Source organism: Xyrauchen texanus, chromosome 5 (assembly GCF_025860055.1).
Source record: "Xyrauchen texanus isolate HMW12.3.18 chromosome 5, RBS_HiC_50CHRs, whole genome shotgun sequence".
NCBI classification, from domain to species: domain Eukaryota; kingdom Metazoa; phylum Chordata; class Actinopteri; order Cypriniformes; family Catostomidae; genus Xyrauchen; species Xyrauchen texanus.
In genome coordinates, this window is record NC_068280.1 from 470,001 (window position 1) to 491,172 (window position 21,172).

General features: G+C 38.5%; 1 protein-coding gene across 1 annotated transcript in view; it reads left to right on the top strand.

The window, feature by feature from the left end:
* Positions 1-21,172, top strand: part of col5a3b (collagen, type V, alpha 3b) — a 63,873-nt gene that overhangs the window by 37,806 nt on the left and 4,895 nt on the right. The window contains exons 28-61 of the mRNA XM_052126178.1: positions 5,833-5,886; positions 6,002-6,109; positions 6,236-6,289; positions 6,377-6,430; positions 6,565-6,609; positions 6,696-6,749; positions 6,944-6,988; positions 7,178-7,231; positions 7,322-7,375; positions 7,593-7,646; positions 8,880-8,987; positions 9,201-9,290; positions 9,519-9,572; positions 9,663-9,770; positions 10,982-11,089; positions 11,167-11,220; positions 11,297-11,350; positions 11,480-11,587; positions 14,461-14,514; positions 14,660-14,713; positions 14,798-14,851; positions 15,155-15,208; positions 15,325-15,432; positions 18,557-18,610; positions 18,720-18,773; positions 19,043-19,096; positions 19,213-19,266; positions 19,374-19,481; positions 19,608-19,661; positions 19,788-19,841; positions 19,926-20,033; positions 20,131-20,184; positions 20,292-20,327; positions 21,106-21,159. Coding sequence (XP_051982138.1) covers positions 5,833-5,886; positions 6,002-6,109; positions 6,236-6,289; positions 6,377-6,430; positions 6,565-6,609; positions 6,696-6,749; positions 6,944-6,988; positions 7,178-7,231; positions 7,322-7,375; positions 7,593-7,646; positions 8,880-8,987; positions 9,201-9,290; positions 9,519-9,572; positions 9,663-9,770; positions 10,982-11,089; positions 11,167-11,220; positions 11,297-11,350; positions 11,480-11,587; positions 14,461-14,514; positions 14,660-14,713; positions 14,798-14,851; positions 15,155-15,208; positions 15,325-15,432; positions 18,557-18,610; positions 18,720-18,773; positions 19,043-19,096; positions 19,213-19,266; positions 19,374-19,481; positions 19,608-19,661; positions 19,788-19,841; positions 19,926-20,033; positions 20,131-20,184; positions 20,292-20,327; positions 21,106-21,159 — 2,268 coding nt within the window. The remainder of the gene's footprint in view (positions 1-5,832; positions 5,887-6,001; positions 6,110-6,235; positions 6,290-6,376; positions 6,431-6,564; positions 6,610-6,695; positions 6,750-6,943; positions 6,989-7,177; positions 7,232-7,321; positions 7,376-7,592; positions 7,647-8,879; positions 8,988-9,200; positions 9,291-9,518; positions 9,573-9,662; positions 9,771-10,981; positions 11,090-11,166; positions 11,221-11,296; positions 11,351-11,479; positions 11,588-14,460; positions 14,515-14,659; positions 14,714-14,797; positions 14,852-15,154; positions 15,209-15,324; positions 15,433-18,556; positions 18,611-18,719; positions 18,774-19,042; positions 19,097-19,212; positions 19,267-19,373; positions 19,482-19,607; positions 19,662-19,787; positions 19,842-19,925; positions 20,034-20,130; positions 20,185-20,291; positions 20,328-21,105; positions 21,160-21,172) is intronic.

The window sequence follows — 21,172 nt, forward strand, 5'->3', positions numbered from 1 at the left end:
TCACTTCTTCAGATATAATCACATCTTTAAACATCATCACTTCTTCAGATATAATCACATCTTTAAACATCATCACTTCTCCAGATATAATCACATCTTTAAACATCATCACTTCTCCAGATATAATCACATCTTTAAACATCATCGCTGCTCCAGATATAATCACATCTTTAAACATCATCGCTGCTCCAGATATAATCACATCTTTGAACATCATCACTTCTCCAGATATAATCACATCTTTAAACATCATCGCTGCTCCAGATATAATCACATCTTTAAACATCATCACTTCTCCAGATATAATCACATCTTTAAACATCATCAGCTGCTCCAGATATAATCACATCTTTAAACATCATCGCTGCTCCAGATATAATCACATCTTTGAACATCATCACTTCTCCAGATATAATCACATCTTTAAACATCATCACTTCTCAGATATAATCACATCTTTAAACATCATCACTTCTCCAGATATAATCACATCTTTAAACATCATCACTTCTTCAGATATAATCACATCTTTAAACATCATCACTTCTCCAGATATAATCACATCTTTAAACATCATCAGCTTCTCCAGATATAATCACATCTTTAAACATCATCGCTTCTCCAGATATAATCACATCTTTAAACATCATCGCTGCTCCAGATATAATCACATCTTTGAACATCATCGCTGCTCCAGATATAATCACATCTTTAAACATCATCACTTCTCCAGATATAATCACATCTTTAAACATTATCACTTCTCCAGATATAATCACATCTTTAAACATCATCACTTCTCCAGATATAATCACATCTTTAAACATCAGCAAATCTTCAGATATAATCACATCTTTAAACATCATCAAATCTCCAGATATAATCACATCTTTAAACATCATCACTTCTCCAGATATAATCACATCTTTAAACATCATCAAATCTCCAGATATAATCACATCTTTAAACATCATCACTTCTCCAGATATAATCACATCTTTAAACATCATCACTTCTCCAGATATAATCACATCTTTAAACATCATCACTTCTCCAGATATAATCACATCTTTAAACATCATCACTTCTCCAGATATAATCACATCTTTAAACATCATCAAATCTCCAGATATAATCACATCTTTAAACATCATCACTTCTCCAGATATAATCACATCTTTAAACATCATCACTTCTCCAGATATAATCACATCTTTAAACATCAGCAAATCTTCAGATATAATCACGTCTTTAAACATCATCACTTCTCCAGATATAATCACATCTTTAAACATCATCAAATCTCCAGATATAATCACATCTTTAAACATCATCACTTCTCCAGATATAATCACATCTTTAAACATCAGCAAATCTCCAGATATAATCACATCTTTAAACATCATCACTTCTCCAGATATAATCACATCTTTAAACATCATCACTTCTCCAGATATAATCACATCTTTAAACATCATCATTTCTCCAGATATAATCACATCTTTAAACATCATCAAATCTCCAGATATAATCACATCTTTAAACATCATCAAATCTCCAGATATAATCACATCTTTAAACATCATCACTTCTTCAGATATAATCACATCTTTAAACATCAGCAAATCTCCAGATATAATCACATCTTTAAACATTATCACTTCTCCAGATATAATCACATCTTTAAACATCAGCAAATCTCCAGATATAATCACATCTTTAAACATCATCACTTCTCCAGATATAATCACATCTTTAAACATCATCACTTCTCCAGATATAATCACATCTTTAAACATCATCACTTCTCCAGATATAATCACATCTTTAAACATCATCACTTCTTCAGATATAATCACATCTTTAAACATCATCACTTCTTCAGATATAATCACATCTTTAAACATCATCACTTCTCCAGATATAATCACATCTTTAAACATCATCACTTCTCCAGATATAATCACATCTTTAAACATCATCGCTGCTCCAGATATAATCACATCTTTAAACATCATCGCTGCTCCAGATATAATCACATCTTTGAACATCATCACTTCTCCAGATATAATCACATCTTTAAACATCATCGCTGCTCCAGATATAATCACATCTTTAAACATCATCACTTCTCCAGATATAATCACATCTTTAAACATCATCGCTGCTCCAGATATAATCACATCTTTAAACATCATCGCTGCTCCAGATATAATCACATCTTTGAACATCATCACTTCTCCAGATATAATCACATCTTTAAACATCATCACTTCTCCAGATATAATCACATCTTTAAACATCATCACTTCTCCAGATATAATCACATCTTTAAACATCATCACTTCTTCAGATATAATCACATCTTTAAACATCATCACTTCTCCAGATATAATCACATCTTTAAACATCATCGCTTCTCCAGATATAATCACATCTTTAAACATCATCGCTTCTCCAGATATAATCACATCTTTAAACATCATCGCTGCTCCAGATATAATCACATCTTTGAACATCATCGCTGCTCCAGATATAATCACATCTTTAAACATCATCACTTCTCCAGATATAATCACATCTTTAAACATTATCACTTCTCCAGATATAATCACATCTTTAAACATCATCAGCTTCTCCAGATATAAGCACATCTTTAAACATCTTCACTTTTCCAGATATAATCACATCTTTAAACATCATCACTTCTCCAGATATAATCACATCTTTAAACATTATCGCTTCTCCAGATATAATCACATCTTTAACTCTTTCCCGCCAAACACGGAATTTTCCGTGTTTTATGAAAAACGCTTCCCGCCAAACACGGAATTTTCCGGGTTTCCGTGTTTTAGGTGTTATACGGTAAGGAAGACCCCTAAGCATGTTTTGAAAGAGTACGCTAACTCTTTGATCAAAGAAACAGACTGCGATCGTCTCAAACATGAAGAAGTGGAGTATTGAGAAGCTCAAAATATCAGACATAAACATGCCTTTTTATCAGCTTTTTGTCTGAAATGTTGTTTTTGACAAAACCGACCTCTGTTCAAGTCGCAATAAAAAAGAACAAATGAAGATAAAATAAAATCGGTTTTTTGCCTAAAGCAGAGCAGATCTTTATTTTGATATATAGCATCTTCATATATTCATGGAAGAAAATATTCTGCGGGCCATTAAAGTTTAGCGAAAATCGTCAAAAACCCTGGCGGTGGCTGGCAACTTTTTTTTAAAAACGCTGGCGGGGAAAGAGTTAAACATCATCGCTGCTCCAGATATAATCACATCTTTAAACATCATCGCTGCTCCAGATATAATCACATCTTTAAACATCATCGCTGCTCCAGATATAATCACATCTTTAAACATCATCGCTGCTCCAGATATAATCACATCTTTGAACATCATCACTTCTCCAGATATAATCACATCTTTAAACATCATCACTTCTCCAGATATAATCACATCTTTAAACATCATCACTTCTCCAGATATAATCACATCTTTAAACATCATCACTTCTTCAGATATAATCACATCTTTAAACATCATCACTTCTTCAGATATAATCACATCTTTAAACATCATCGCTTCTCCAGATATAATCACATCTTTAAACATCATCGCTTCTCCAGATATAATCACATCTTTAAACATCATCGCTGCTCCAGATATAATCACATCTTTAAACATCATCGCTTCTCCAGATATAATCACATCTTTAAACATCATCGCTGCTCCAGATATAATCACATCTTTGAACATCATCGCTGCTCCAGATATAATCACATCTTTAAACATCATCACTTCTCCAGATATAATCACATCTTTAAACATTATCACTTCTCCAGATATAATCACATCTTTAAACATCATCGCTTCTCCAGATATAAGCACATCTTTAAACATCTTCACTTTTCCAGATATAATCACATCTTTAAACATCATCACTTCTCCAGATATAATCACATCTTTAAACATTATCGCTTCTCCAGATATAATCACATCTTTAACTCTTTCCCTGCCAAACACGGAATTTTCCGTGTTTTATGAAAAAACGCTTCCCCGCCAAACACGGAATTTTCCGGGTTTCCGTGTTTTAGGTGTTATACGGTAAGGAAGACCCCTGCGCATGTTTTGAAAGAGTACGCAACTCTTTGATCAAAGAAACAGACTGCGATCGTCTCAAACATGAAGAAGTGGAGTATTGAGAAGCTCAAAATATCAGACATAAACATGCCTTTTTATCAGCTTTTTGTCTGAAATGTTGTTTTTTGACAAAACCGACCTCTGTTCAAGTCGCAATAAAAAAAGAACAAATGAAGATAAAATAAAATCTGTTTTTTTGCCTAAAAGCAGATCTTTATTTTGATATATAGCATCTTCATATATTCATGGAAGAAAATATTCTGCGGGCCATTAAAGTTTAGCGAAAATCGTCAAAAACCCTGGCGGTGGCTGGCAACTTTTTTTAAAAAACGCTGGCGGGGAAAGAGTTAAACATCATCGCTGCTCCAGATATAATCACATCTTTAAACATCATCGCTGCTCCAGATATAATCACATCTTTAAACATCATCACTTCTCCAGATATAATCACATCTTTAAACATCATCACTTCTTCAGATATAATCACATCTTTAAACATCATCGCTGCTCCAGATATAATGACATCTTTGAACATCATCGCTGCTCCAGATATAGCGTTATCAAATACCATCATATCTCCAAAAATCATCACAGCAGCAAGTACTGTTTCACCACATCTCCAGATAGCATCATTTTTCTAGACATTATCACATCTGCAAAGAAAATCACATCTCCAAATATCATCACACCTTCAGGCAAAATGACATCTCTAGGTATCATTACATCTCCAAAAATCATCACAACTCCAGATATCACACCTTTAAACATCACATCTCCATATATAACATCATCAATTATCATCACATCTCCAGATATCATCACATTTCCATATATAATAACATCTCTTAACATCATCACATCTCTAGGCATAATCTCATCATCACATCTCCAGACATCATGACATCTCCAAATATCATCACATTTAAAGATATCATCACATCTCCAGACATAATTTCATTTCCAGATATACTCATATTTTCAAATATCATCACATGGCTAGATACAATCACATGTCCAGATATTACATTGCCAAATACATTCACATCATATCTCTAGATAACATCTGATCTCCACACATTATATTTCCAGACATCATCAAATGTACATAAGTAATGACATCTCCCGACATAATCACTTCTTCTGACATAACATTTTCTTACATCAGATTTCCAGATATTATTACACCTTCTGACATCATCACATTTCCAAATGCAATCACATGTCAGATATCATTACATCTCCAGGTATAATCACATATCCATTACGTTTCTAAATATCTTTACGAGATATAATCATATCTCCTGACATCATCCCTTCTTCTGACATCACATTTTAGGATATCACATTTCCAAATATCATCACATCTGCAGAAATCATCACCTCCTGACATCTTATACAGAACATCTCCATATATCATCACTACTACAAACATCATACTGTAACATCCTCAGACATAATCACATTTCTAGACATAATAACATCCTCAGATATCATCGTATCTTCAAACATAATCGCATCTTTAGACATCATCACATGTGCAGAGTTTTATCAGAGGTTTATGATACAAAGCTGCACCATTTGATAGAAAACATGTGAAGTGAACACAGACTGTTTCACACAGTAATTGCATCTCCTTCATCACTTGAATACTGCATTGGTATTTATATGTGTGTATTTTCTGTTCAGGGGGAAGATGGATTCCCGGGAGCAAAAGGAGAAACGGGTGCTAAAGGAGACACTGTAATAACACACATACATGCACACAAAACATTGTCACTGTAAACACATTCACACTTATAACACACAAACTCTCTGTTATAGTCTCTCTCTCTGTATCTCTCGCTCTCTTTTTCAGGGAGATTTAGGAGCTTCCGGTATGCGTGGTGAAGATGGTCCTGAGGGTCCCAAAGGACAGGGCGGCCCAATTGGTGATGCTGGACCCGCAGGCATCGCTGGAGAAAAGGTAAAACATCATCATCAATAAGAATGAGAAGAAACAGTTCCTTTAAAAGAAAAAAGTTACAAGATTATACCCACTGTCTTTGTTGCTGTGCTCTTCTCTATTTATCTCTCATTTGCCTCCTCTCAGGGGAAACTGGGTGTTCCAGGTTTACCAGGTTACCCGGGGCGTCAGGGGCTGAAGGTAATATGAAGACGAGCAGAAGAATGGATGATGTTTCAGCTCTCTATGTGTAAAGTAATGAATGACTCTGTTGTGATGTTTTCTCAGGGTTCGGATGGGTTTCCTGGAGCAGTTGGAGTTCCAGGAGAAAAAGGGAAGAAGGTCATTTAATAACATCATTTTGCTACAATATTCTTAACTGTTGAAAATAAGTGTTAAAGCAAAAACATATAAATATGTAAAATGTGCACGCATGTGAATATATCCATATTAATAGATTATAATTTTGGTCTCAGGGTCCACCGGGTCCCGCAGGGGCTGCAGGTCAGAGGGGCCCCAATGTGAGTTCTGATTTTTAGCATCTGATTTGTGTGGAATTATTGTGAAGAAACGTCAGTGCTTGAGCTGATGTGTGTTTATGTCTCAGGGTGCTCGTGGAGGACGGGGTGCAAGAGGACCCACTGGTAAATCAGGAGACAAGGTAAAATTTCATTTACATCCATCACAAACAAAAGACTTACACATCTGTGTTTTGAATACTGTTCCCTGAAATAAAACTACTGATGATAAATGCATTGAAGGTTTTTGGGACAAATAGGCTACTTATTGTCAGCACATATTTAGAACTGCGTATGCCATTAAGAGTAATGAAGGGTCAAACCTTTTCTGTTCTAGGGGTCATCAGGACACGACGGCCCCCCAGGGCCCACGGGAGAGAGAGTAAGAGCCCTTATGACACATATACAGAACACACATGTATAAGAACAGACATGACACACACGTTAACCATTTGTTCACTGTTGATGTGTTTTAGCTGGTCAGTTGTATTTATTGCTTGTTATTTTGGGTTAATGTGGTATTTAAATTATACTTATTGGATAAATGAATAAATGTGATAATATACTGCAGGGGCCGCAAGGACCACAGGGACGCGTAGGAGAGATGGGCCCCAAAGGCCCCAGCGTAAGTCACACTAATTCTATTTTCCTGGACAGAGAATGTTCAGATTAAACAGAATATTCTGATTTCATTCTCAACACTTCCTATCCGCAGGGCTCTGCTGGGAAAGACGGTCTGCCGGGTCATCCAGGCCAGCGGGGGGAGCCGGTGAGCATGAGAGACAGTAGCTTCCAGAAACAAGAGATCATGGTTATGATGTTGAGTGATGTTATCCCCTAACCCTGACCCTGAAGCTGACCCTTATGTGCCAGTGAACTAGGAAGCCAAGCCTTCTGCTGAGTGTCTGCATTCATCACTGATTGTGCGGTGTTATTACAGTGTGTTGTGATGTTCTGTTCAGTTTTGATTACTTGTCTCCTGACAGGGTTTCCAAGGCAAGACGGGGCCACCAGGACCATCTGGTGTTGTCGGGCCGCAGGTCAGCTCATCTTTTTAGAATTTAAAATGGGATTATGAAGGTGGTCCTATCCTTAAAATCCTGAAGTGTGGCCTTAATAACTGGAGGGTCTGAAAAACGTCACTTTAAATTCCCAGATTGCTTGAGAAGATACTGTAAAGCATGAGCTGTGCTAAGGGTGGGCTACTGGGGCTTCAGCCCCGAATGATTGATAGGGCTGTCAATCTATTAGAAATTGTAATTAAATGAATTACATGGTATGCCGATTAATTCATAAAATTTGCTAAGAGAGCCCCTCAAATACAATAACTCAATATATAATTATTAAATAATTATAATTAGATACATTTAAATAATTATAAATAATATATATATATATATATTGTATATATATTAAAAATATAAATATTCAGATAATTAAAATTCATGACATTATTTAGGCACAGAAGTGAAGCATTGAAAAGACAAAACAACATGTGGCTTTAGAATGCAATATATTGTTTATTTCTATATTATTGAACATAAGCAATCATTGTCCTACTGTTCACAGCAATTCATTTAGCAACTGAATTCATCAATCAGTCATAGATTTATTATAAGAATTGTTTAAGGACTCATCAATGTACACCTGCGTCAGACGTGTCTCAGTTGCGTTGCATCATAAACATACGTTTTTAGGTTCCTGTACCAAGTTAAACATGTCTTTAACAGATCCCTGCCTTTGAATTTGAGCTCCATCAAGTGTCTGTACATAAGAACGTGTTCTATCTCGAGTCGTCTGCTGTCGGTGTGGTTTGTTCTCTGTATAAGCTGCTTGTTGTCTATACATCTGGAGTTTCTCTTACTGCCCCCTGGAGAAAACAGGTGTTACTACACGCTAGAATTGCTCATATGGAAGGAATATTTGATATTATGGTCCGGGGACATGATTAATTGTATCATTTTTTTTTACGCGTTAATTTAAATAAAATGTATCGCGCTGAATTAACACATTAAATCGAGAGCCCTAGTATTAATTAATGATACCGGTCTTTCTACAGTAGCAATAATACCATATATCCACTGACCCTAGAACTGCCCCTGCCATGAAGCTGAAGTGTTCTTTCTGCATTACCAAACGGGATTTCAAATAAATGTGTGTTTTCCTAACACTCCTCCTATCTGCCATTGGTCAAACAAACAGGCAGCCCCACCCCCAAGCTCACACCATTGGACTTTAAGCACTTGTTCTTATTGGCTGCGATTTTTCTGCAGGGTAATACAGGAGAAACTGGACCAATGGGAGAGAGAGGACACCCGGGCTCTGCTGGACCTGCTGGAGAGCAAGGTTTACCTGGCGCCGCTGGTAAAGAGGGTGCAAAGGTGAGACAATCATCACTGATAATGTGTCTCTATGCTGACCTGTAACTGCATCACGGTATTCTGTCATCCCTTTCTTTTGATATTGTTGTGTTTCCATTATGATCATTGTATTATTCAAACTCCGGTTACAGTAAGTGTGTGTGTGTGTGTGTGTGTGTGTGTGTGTGTGTGTGTGTGTGTGTGTGTGTGTGTGTGTGTGTTTGCGGTTATCAGGGTGACCCTGGAGGTCCTGGTACTTCTGGAAAGAATGGTCCACAGGGTCTGAAAGGATTTCGTGGTAGTCGTGGAGCGCCGGGTGCCATGGTAACCGCTCACATGACATTTCACTAATTTGTAATACAGGGTTATGATAAAGATCATTTACAGCTGATCATTCCAGATGTTTTTATAAGTAAACATGACATATTATTGCAATTGTCAGTGATCCATTTACAACACAACCTCAAGTGCTTTATTGAGAGTGGTTATATGTCCTCCATCAGGGTTTGTGATTGGTCAGTCTTGTCATGTGATTTGTGTTCTCTTGAATAGGGGCCAGTTGGATTAAAGGGAGGGGTGGGGCCTATCGGGCCCCCAGGACCGGTTGTACGTACATTCTCTCTTAAACACTCGGATTTCTTTGATTGTCTCTGTCATATCATAAACACAGTTATGAAGAGCTCTGTGTCTTTGTAGGGGCCCACAGGTGAACGGGGGGCTCCTGGACTGGCTGGTGCGATTGGTCAGCCGGGTCGAACCGGCACTAGTGGAGGGCCTGGACCAATGGGAGAAAAGGGAGAGCCAGTAAGACATGAAAAATCACAATTCATATTATATGTGTGTGTGTGTGTGTGTGTGTGTGTGTGTGTGTGTGTGTGTGTGTGTGTGTGTGTGTGTGAGTGTGTGTGTGTGTGTGTGTGTGTGTGTGTGTGTGTGTGTGTGAGGCGTGTATTTATCACTTTGTGGGGACCAAATGTCCCCATAAGGATAGTAAAACCGAAATTTTTGACCTTGTGGGGACATTTTGTCGGTCCCCATGAGGAAAACAGCTTATAAATCATACTAAATTATGTTTTTGAAAATGTAAAAATGCAGAAAGTTTTCTGTGAGGGTTAGGTTTAGGGGTAGGGTTAGGTTTAGGGGATAGAATATAAAGTTTGTACAGTATAAAAACCATTATGTCTATGGAAAGTCCCCATAAAACATGGAAACACAACGTGAGTGTGTGTGTGTGTGTGTGTGTGTGTGTGTGTGTGTGTGTGTGTGTGTGTGTGTGTGTGTGTGTGTGTGTGTGTGTGAGTGTGTGTGTGTGTGTGTGTGTGTGTGTGTGTGTGTGTGTGTGTGAGTGTGTGTGTGTGTGAGTGTGTGTGTGTGTGTGTGTGTGTGTGAGTGTGTGTGTGTGTGTGTGTGTGTGTGTGTGTGTGAGTGTGTGTGTGTGTGTGTGTGAGTGTGTGTGTGTGAGTGTGTGTGAGCGTGTATTTATCACTTTGTGGGGACCAAATGTCCCCATAAGGATAGTAAAACCCGAAATTTTTGACCTTGTGGGGACATTTTGTCGGTCCCCATGAGGAAAACAGCTTATAAATCATACTAAATTATGTTTTTTGAAAATTTAAAAATGCAGAATGTTTTCTGTGAGGGTTAGGTTTAGGGGTAGGGTTAGGTTTAGGGGATAGAATATAAAGTTTGTACAGTATAAAAACCATTATGTCTATGGAAAGTCCCCATAAAACATGGAAACACAACATGTGTGTGTGTGTGTGTGTGTGTGTGTGTGTGTGAGTGTGTGTGTGTGTGTGTGTGTGTGAGTGTGTGTGAGTGTGTGTGTGTGTGTGTGTGTGTGTGTGTGTGTGTGAGTGTGTGTGTGTGTGTGTGTGTGTGAGTGTGTGTGTGTGTGTGTGTGTGTGTGTGAGTGTGTGTGAGTGTGTGTGTGTGTGTGTGTGTGTGTGAGTGTGTGTGAGTGTGTGTGTGTGTGTGTGTGTGTGAGAGTTTAACATGTGTATTTGTGTTTAAAGGGAGAAAAGGGGCTCATTGGACCTGCAGGTCAGGATGGTGAACAGGGGCCTGTGGGGTTACCAGGAACAGCGGGCCCTCCAGGACCACCAGGAGAGGATGGAGATAAGGTGATAAGAGTGTATTTATATTTAATAGAGTAAAATATGTATAACATAGTGTAATAGTTATTATGTGTGTTTGTCAGGGTGAAACGGGGGCTGCAGGACAGAAGGGAAGCAAAGGAGACAAAGGAGAATCTGTGAGTGACTCAAACACATGTTAGACCAACACATATCATACTGTCATAATAATGAGTAATAATAATCTCCTCTCAGGGGCCGGCAGGTCCAGGCGGCACTCAGGGGCCAGAGGGACAGCCAGGAGCACCTGTGAGTTTGAGCATGTGCGAGAAACGGTGTCATTTAGTCTGGTCTGTACAGTTATTCAGACATGAGTGTTGCTTATTGATGCTTGATCATTCAGAGTATTTAAATGTGATTCATGTATCTGGCTCTTAGGGTGTTGATGGAGAGCCCGGTCCTCCAGGACAGCAGGGCATGTATGGACAGAAGGGTGATGAGGGCTTCCGAGGGTTTAAAGGTTCAAGGGGCCCCACTGGGCTACAGGTACCTGTTTATAATCCACACGTCCTCTTTTATCCCGTTTCTACTCACAAAGAGCTGGTGCTGGAGCCGATGGCCAGTCTGGCCCTCTCTCAAGTGATTCCACTGAAGAAAATTATTCAGCCTCTAAAACTTGTTGGTCTCAAACCAAGAACCAATTTTTGCTCATACCACTTGCTTCAGTTGTACAACCAAATAAATGATATATATATATAAAAAAAGACTAAAAGAGTACAGGACAAGAAAATCACTATCTATCTCTAGAAATGTAAACACTGAACATAAAAGAAGATAACAAAACAGAATATAAAATTACATTATAACAAGACATTGCAAAACATCACATAACATCATGACATTACATCGTACCATATCATCACATCACATGAAATAGCATCATAACATAACGTAGCATAACATCTTAACATATGACAACATAACATATGACAACATAAATGGTAAATGGTCTGCACTTATATAGTGCTTTCTTTAACCTTAGCGGTTTTCAAAGCGCTTTACACTAACTTATTCACCCACACATTCACACACCAATGACGGTGTGTCTGCCATACAAGGCGCTAGTCTGCCATTGGGTGCAACTTGTGGTTCAGTGTCTTGCCCAAGGACACTTCGGCATGTGGAGTCGTGTGGGCCGGCCAACCCTGCGATAAGATGCCGACCCACTCTACCACCTGAGCCACAAACATCAAAAACATCAGATAAGAGAACATCATAACATATACCATAATATTACACAGCATAACATAACATCATAACATCACATAACATCATAACATCACATAACATCATAACATAACATCATACCATCAGATAAGAGAACATCATAACATATACCATAATATTACACAGCATAACATAACATCATAACATCACATAACATCATAACATCACATAACATCATAACATAACATCATAACATATACCATAATATTACACAGCATAACATAACATCATAACATCACATAACATAAAAACATAACATCATAACATCACATAACATCATAACATATACCATAATATTACACAGCATAACATAACATCATAACATCACATAACATCATAACATCACATAACATCATAACATAACATCATAACATCAGATAAGAGAACATCATAACATATACCATAATATTACACAGCATAACATAACATCATAACATCACATAACATCATAACATAACATCATAACATCAGATAAGAGAACATCATAACATATACCATAATATTACACAGCATAACATAACATCATAACATCACATAACATCATAACATCACATAACATCATAACATAACATCATAACATCAGATAAGAGAACATCAGAACATATACCATAATATTACACAGCATAACATAACATCATAACATCACATAACATCATAACATCACATAACATCATAACATAACATCATAACATATACCATAATATTACACAGCATAACATAACATCATAACATCAGATAAGAGAACATCATAACATATACCATAATATTACACAGCATAACATAACATCATAACATCACATAACATCATAACATCACATAACATCATAACATCACATAACATCATAACATAACATCATAACATATACCATAATATTACACAGCATAACATAACATCATTATCCTTTATTTTTTTATTTTTTTATTTTACCAGGATAGTCCCATTGAGATAAAAATCTCTTCTTCCAGGGAGTCCTGGCCAAAATGGCAGCACAAAAAGTTTCACATATACAATACAAACAAAAAATCGTACATAGAATGTAACCCAGCACTCATAAAATGGCAACAAAAGTTACTTTACAAAACATGCACACGTTTCCTTTAAATTGGTCAATAAGAGATTTTTAAAACCGTTTAAAGAGGGGAGAGTTTGTATCATTATTATACTCTGCAGCTCATTCCATAACACATAACATCATAACATCACATAACATCATAACATAACATCATAACATCAGATAAGAGAACATCATAACATATACCATAATATTACACAGCATAACATAACATCATAACATCACATAACATAAAAACATAACATCATAACATCACATAACATCATAACATATACCATAATATTACACAGCATAACATAACATCATAACATCACATAACATCATAACATAACATCATAACATCAGATAAGAGAACATCATAACATATACCATAATATTACACAGCATAACATAACATCACATAACATCATAACATCACATAACATCATAACATCACATAACATCATAACATAAATCACATAGCATAACATAACAACATAACATCACATAAGAAAGCATTATAACATCATGTAACAGAACATCATATCATAACATATGACAACATAACATCACATAACATAATAACATCACTTAACAACATCATAACATCACAAAACATCGATAAGAGAACATCATAACATAACAGAACATTTGACAGCATAACATAACATTATAACATCACTTAACAACATTATATAATCACATAACAACATCGTAACATCACATAACATCATAACATAACATCATAACATAAATCACATAGCATAACATCAGATAACAACACCACATTACATATATATAATCACAAAGCATAACATCAACATCACATAACACCAAAACATCACATAACATAATAACATCAAATAACATCATAACATCACATAACAACATTGAGCAAGAGTTAATCATTGATACTAATAGAAGAGTAGAGTCTGTAGGGTTAGATACTGTATATCAATGTCAACTGACCTAGATGGCCCCTTAACCTTTTAGATGCCACATAAACATTATGGTGTTTATTTGTGTGTAACGTAATACAGATATGTGTGTGTGTGTGTGTGTGTGTGTGTGTGTGTATAGGGAATGCCGGGTCCTCCTGGAGAGAAAGGAGAGAGTGGACACTCTGGTCTCTTAGTGAGTGAACTCTGTCAGACTCATGTCTGATCTTTTGATCAATTCACAATGATTGATTTATTTGTCTTTTTGTTATGAACATGTATTGATCACAGTGTAATACATTTTTAAATGTGTGTGTTTGTGTGTGTGTGTGTGTGTATAGGGCCCTCCGGGTCAGTTCGGGCCTAGAGGACCTCAGGGAGCCTCTGGTGGACAGGTAAACACACACAAATGTATTTTTCTTTAATAGATATGCACACACCCTCCGAATAAACACATCAATACACACTTTGTTTTTCAGGGTCCTCCTGGTCGTCCTGGAGTGCGAGGTCAGCCTGGTGCAGTGGGTGAGAAGGTAAATCATCAAAAACGTCATGCTTAATGATAACTGATCAAATGTCGTAATGTGCTGATTTCATTCACAATGTAGTCAAGTACAGAATGAACAAAGAGGAAGTAATTAAGGAAAATAATTAAGGAAGGAACATAAAACAAGTTTAGTTTGCTGTAAAATGAAATAATTCAAGAGAATAAATTGATGCTCCTGCATCTGTAATTTAGACATTGATCGTATTGCCTAATATAATGTTACAGTCCAAGCATGTGTGTGGTATTGATGATGATGATGATGATGATGATGATGATGATTGATTGACAGGGTGAAGATGGTGAATCTGGTGATCCTGGAGCTGTTGGCAGTTCTGGCAGCACAGTGAGTCCTCTACAACATCCTGTCCTCTCACACATCACTTCCTGTATCACCACAGCAACACGTTGAACTTGTGTCTGTGTGTGTGTGTGTGTGTGTGTGTGTGTGTGTGTTATCAGGGAGAGAAGGGAGAACAGGGTGAGAAAGGAGACCAGGGACCATCAGGTGCTGGAGGTTCACCAGGAGCCAGAGGACCATCTGGAGAAGACGGAGGGAAAGGGAACGCGGTCAGTGTGTGTGTGTGTGTGTGTGTGTGTGTGTGTATTACTTAGACCAAAATAATAAAAGTCTTGCTAGAAGTTTGTAAGAGTATTAAGGTAGTAGGCCTTTCCAAACTCAACCTCTCTCTTTTATGAGAAGTCCAATACTTTTAAGTGAATCCTTTCATTCAGATGGTTCACGTGAGTGAATGGTTTCAAACTAACGATTGACCAATGTATTTATATATAGCTTTGGGAAGTCCAATTCTTTTAAGTGAATCAGTTCATTTAAATGGTTCAAGTAAGGGAATTGTTTACAACAAAAGCAATAATAGAGGACGATTGGTACTTTTTGTAATTTTTATTGAGATTAGCAGACAAGTGATGTACAGGACAAACAGAGCGGGCATGGGCTACGCCAGAGCAATTACAAATGTGGAGGACGTGGCACCATTGTCTGGTGCAAGCTGTTGCAAACTTGTCTGCCTGAGTTAAATATGAGAGTCTGGTTGCGGTCGCTCCGGGAATAGGGGATGTATGAGGTATGAGATGTATGAGGAAAACTCTATGTAAAATTCTCGGTCGAGTGCCCCCCAATATGGGCATTGGTTCCAATAGGCGATGCGAGGGGCTCATTGTGCTGCAAAAAGTTTATTGTTTGTGTAAAAGTGGCTGCCTCTGAAGGAGAGGCTGATCTCTGCTATAATGGAGAGATAATCATTTAGCTCCTTGATTCTTGTGGGAAAAATAGAGCATAAATCTATCAAAAGCTATGCAGAATTCTGCAAGAGTGAGCACTCGTTTTGTAGAACAGGAGTTTTTAGGTTGATGGTTAAGGAATGATGGGATTCATTAGTGAGGACTGATGTGAGCAGAGCAGGAAGATCTACGTCAGCACCTGATAGGATTAGGGAGCGGAGGTGGGTTGAGACTGGAGGTGGTTCCAAGGCGACTACATGGGAAGGAGCTGGAAGAGGAGCTACAGAAATGGACAGAGAGAGGGAGGCTGAACAGAAGGCCTCCTTGCTGACAGGTCTTCAGCGTGGCTGGTACGGGTTGGTGCCGGAGGAAGGGGTGTGGTGTAGGAAAAAAGGTGCAGTGAGACTGTTTGGGGAGGCATCCTCAAGCTTGGAATAGCACCGTAAATATCTGAAGAGGAGTGTAAAGGGAGGGGGAGATCGTTTGTGGAGGCAGCCTCATGCTAAGCTCTGCTTCGTGAAAAGAATTAGGGAGAAATGTAGGAACAGAAGTGTTAAGTGGAGTGGAAGGGTGGGGGGGTACAGTGACAGTTTGTGGAGATAGCCTCACAGTAGTGTCAGCTCCATATAAAGGATTAGAATTAAATGGAAAAACAGGCGGAGGAAAGGTAGAGTGAGTTGGAAGTGCTGGTTCTTACCTGGAAATTGGAGGGAATGGTGTAGAGGGGTTGGAAAAGGGCTGGATTAGCAGCAGAACTATTTTGAACAGCCGCTGTATTTGGCCGGGAGGAAGAATCAGCAGACAAGGAAGTGCGAGTGGTGTCCGGATTAGCGCACTGTGAACGAGAGCGTCCCAAGTGGTGAGACGGGAGGGAGAAAGAGGTGGATGAGAGCTGAGTTTTGCTCTTAGGAGGAATTTTTGGATGGTTATGGGAGCTCGCGAGAAGTTTGAATAGTTTAATTTTTGAAGATCTGCGGGAGAAATGGATTCCAGAACTGGAAAGGGCTTGTCGCTTGAGTTAAAAAACAAAAAGATTTATTTATACAAAATAAACAAAACCAAATAAAAACTACCCAGTAGGGGAAAAAACAGTCCAGGGCAACAAACTAGATGATGGGCTGGGGGCAGATGAAGGCAAACAGGACTGTCATGAACATGAAACTAGCATAAGATGAACTGGTACTGGACAGCACACATGAGGAGACTAAAATAGGGAAAGTAAATCAAACAGGTTAATGGGCAGGGCAGGTGTAACAAATTAACTAATAATGGCCGACAAAAGAAGACAGGACACTTTGCGAGAGTTCAGCCAAACACAAACCCGACCCCTCAGACCAAAGTGACTGAACCTCAGCACAACGTGAAGACAGCTCTTGACCTGGGAGCACAACACAACATGAGCGCTACACAAAGCGTGCCTGTGGTTGTGACAGGCAAACATAAAAGATTGACGTGAGTGAATGCCATCAAAATGAGATAAGCACAATGCGCTCACGCCAATTACAGACAGAACATGGAGCATGAGTGTCTGAATCCCGACACCAACCAAAACCGAACCAGACAGGGACGTCAGGACCCAGACACCATACACTGAACATAAAACATGAGACCAAACGAGGAGCGTTCAGCAGGAATATAACAACCGAAGCCATGCGGTCACACAGAAACAGAAAACGAAACACAAGACAGACGTAGAAGGATGATATCACGGTCCTGTCACACAAAAAACAAGACTGACAGAGTGATAGGACCGTGACAATTTACATCTAATTCCACTAGCATTCAGATGCGTGCCTCTAACTAATTAACCTTCTCCATCAGCCTGACTAATTCCTTATATTTATCACATGTAAACCTCTCACTGCTGGTGGAAGAAGCTATAGTAAACAAGTGGCATGCAGTGCAGGAAGCAATAACATGAGCGTATGCTATGACTTACCGTGATTGTTTATTGTTGTTGTTGTTGTTATGGTTGTTCTTGAGGGGCGAGGGTTTGAGATCTATGTGAATCCCTCATGCAATTGTTTGCTGTTGTTGTGTTGGTTCCTGATCAGCAGAGGTTTGAGGTTGATGCAACAGTTTGTGTAAAACACAGAGGAGAAAATGAATGCACACATTCGAAATGCGAGATGTACACAAGCGGAAGAAAGAAAAGAAAATGGGTGAGCACAGTAATATAAGTTGAAACAGTAGAAAAGTGTGTGGGGTGGGGGGGACGGGGGGACTAAGCATGCGGTAAAATGCCAAAGGATAAAACAATGAACATAGAGGATTAAGCAATGCTAAGCAGGCAAACACAGACTAACACAGACTCGTGCAGCATGCTGACAGCAACCGGAACAACTGATTCACCAATACACTCATATGCAGCTTTAAAAAGTCCAAAGTTTTTCAGGCGGGTGAAAGCTTTAATGTTACACTGGAATTTAGAAGTCTTCCTCTCTTTCTTCAGGGTCCTATTGGTTTTCCTGGAGATATGGGAGCTCCTGGAGAGGCGGGTATTAATGTGAGTGCCCATCTCGATGTGTAAAACTGAATATTCACATCACTCACTGATATCAGTCAGCATGTGTTGAGACGTGATTACATGAATACAAATATTTTCTATTGTTCAGGGGATTGATGGAAGCCTGGGATCTAAAGGAGACAATGGAGATCCTGGAAAATCTGTGAGTCACATTTATTACATTCTTATGTCCTATCTCTTCTGTATGAGGGTGTTTAACTGTGTTGGGGTAGTTATGGTTTTGATGTATTTTATAGCAGCTGTTATGGTTTTGAATATGCATTTATACAGTAATAAATAAAAATGAAATACAATGAAGATGCAGACTATAGATCAATAATGTGATAAAGTGTCTATAATGTGATTGTACAGCAGTAAACATTTTGTTGATGTCATTTAAACTCTCTCTCTCTTATGTTTATGTTTATTTAGGGCCCTCCAGGACCCTTTGGAGAACCAGGACCACCGGGACGACCAGGACGAAGGGTCAGTATGTGTGGGATGTGTTTCTGTTTATGAACTGTTATTTGCTTGAGTTAGTTTGTGTATTTAGTTTACAGTGTATGAGTGTTTAATTGCAGTATATCTCTTGTTTCATTCAGGGTCATCTGGGTCCTCCAGGAAAAGAAGGGAGACCGGGACTGAAGGGAGATAAGGTAAAATACAGTTCATCTCTTTCTTCTGAGCTAACCCATGAAACGGTGTCACTGTAAGTTTGTATAGATATTTTCACTGTTGCTTCAAACACTCTGTGTGTGTTCAGGGTGCTGCTGGTTATGAGGGTGTGATGGGTAAATCTGGGCCGGTGGGCGGTCAGGGGAATCCAGGTAAAGCAGGACCTCAGGGGCTTCCAGGAATACCTGGTCCAGCGGTGAGATACAGCACACAAAAACATGTTAAATATTATATCTGGTCATATTTAGTGACACAGTTACTCCTCTATAAAGACAAAACATAGTAAAGATGGATGTGATAAAGTTAGACTTTCTCTCATTAGGGTGAACAAGGCTTAAATGGACCTCCAGGTCAGACTGGACCACCTGGACCAATGGTGACTCTTTAATATTCATTCCTCATTAGTTAACTTCCAATGTTATATCAGAGAGTTGAGTGATTACATTCAGTCTATATTAATTCTCTCAGCGATGATATGATATCTGTGTATGTGTGTTTTCAGGGCCCCGCTGGACTTGCAGGACTGAAGGGAGATCCGGGCAAGAAAGGAGAAAAGGTACAACAGTAACACACACACATACTGTACACATTGAAATTCACATGAATTCATTATATATCTATCTGTATGTGTGTGTGTCAGGGTCATGGTGGTCTCATTGGTTTGATTGGACCGCCGGGTGAATCTGGAGAGAAGGGCGATCGAGGACTGCCAGGAAATCAAGGACTTCAGGGGATCAAAGGAGATGAGGTCAACTCACACATACACACACCGAGGCATATACATACTCAAATGCACACAGAAATAAACATACTTACTGTATGAATTGTTGTTGTGGTGTCGCCAGGGTCCATTTGGACCTCCAGGACTCAATGGACCTCCAGGTCCACCAGGACTCTCTGTAAGTCTTTTTTACACACATATAAAGCATCAATAACACTGTCAGCAGCTTCTGGAATGTATTGGAATGAGCTCTCTGGTATATTAGTGTTAATCTCTGTATTTTAGGGATCTATGGGACAAAAAGGATCTAAAGGCAACCAGGTGAGAGACACACATACAGTTTCATCCTATTTTGGGATTTTGCAAGGATTTAGAGCATGAGGACAGGAAGAGTTCTGAGCAGATATATGATTATTTGTGGTCAGTTTGTGGCGCAGATACGCCAATGCAGACTGGACCACGGACAGACAGGATGCAACAATATATTGTTTCTACACTTATAATCAACCAATTTAAATCTGCAGTTTCATATTTTCTATCGTTTTTAATCCAGTTACATCATTCACAAGTTCATTTCATTCCCTCATTAAAGATGTTAACTACACAGTCTTGTATCCTTGACTTTTGGTCTGATTTTCAAATACTTATTTACATAAAATCAAATTTTGTAATGTTGTGATTCAAGACCAAACAATACAAAAGTTAAAACTGGAAGAAATAACCAACAAATGTTGAACTAATGGTGGCGCTAGAGGGATTGAGTGAGAGACCCTAAAATTGGTCAGCAGACTATTCGGGTGTCTTCTAATCAGTGTGCCAATCTTCAGAATGTTCCACCAAACTGTTCAATGGGCTGCTGTCCACCTCAGTGCATTCAGATGCCTGTGCATGCTCTTTTCGTTGTGCCCCAAGAAACTTCTGACAAACCCCTCCTGGTTTAATTAAGAGACAACCACTTGCCCACCCTGAAGATCACATCATAGTACTGGCCCTGCTTCAGTGACAGTAACACCTTCAGGTCTCTAGATAGAGAACATCACTGTAACATTTGTGCTACCTTCAGAATGTTCAACGATCTTCATGATGTTGTTGTTTTAAGGGCCCTGTTGGACCTAGAGGAGACACTGGTCCTTCTGGACCCCCTGGACCACCAGTGAGTGATCAGT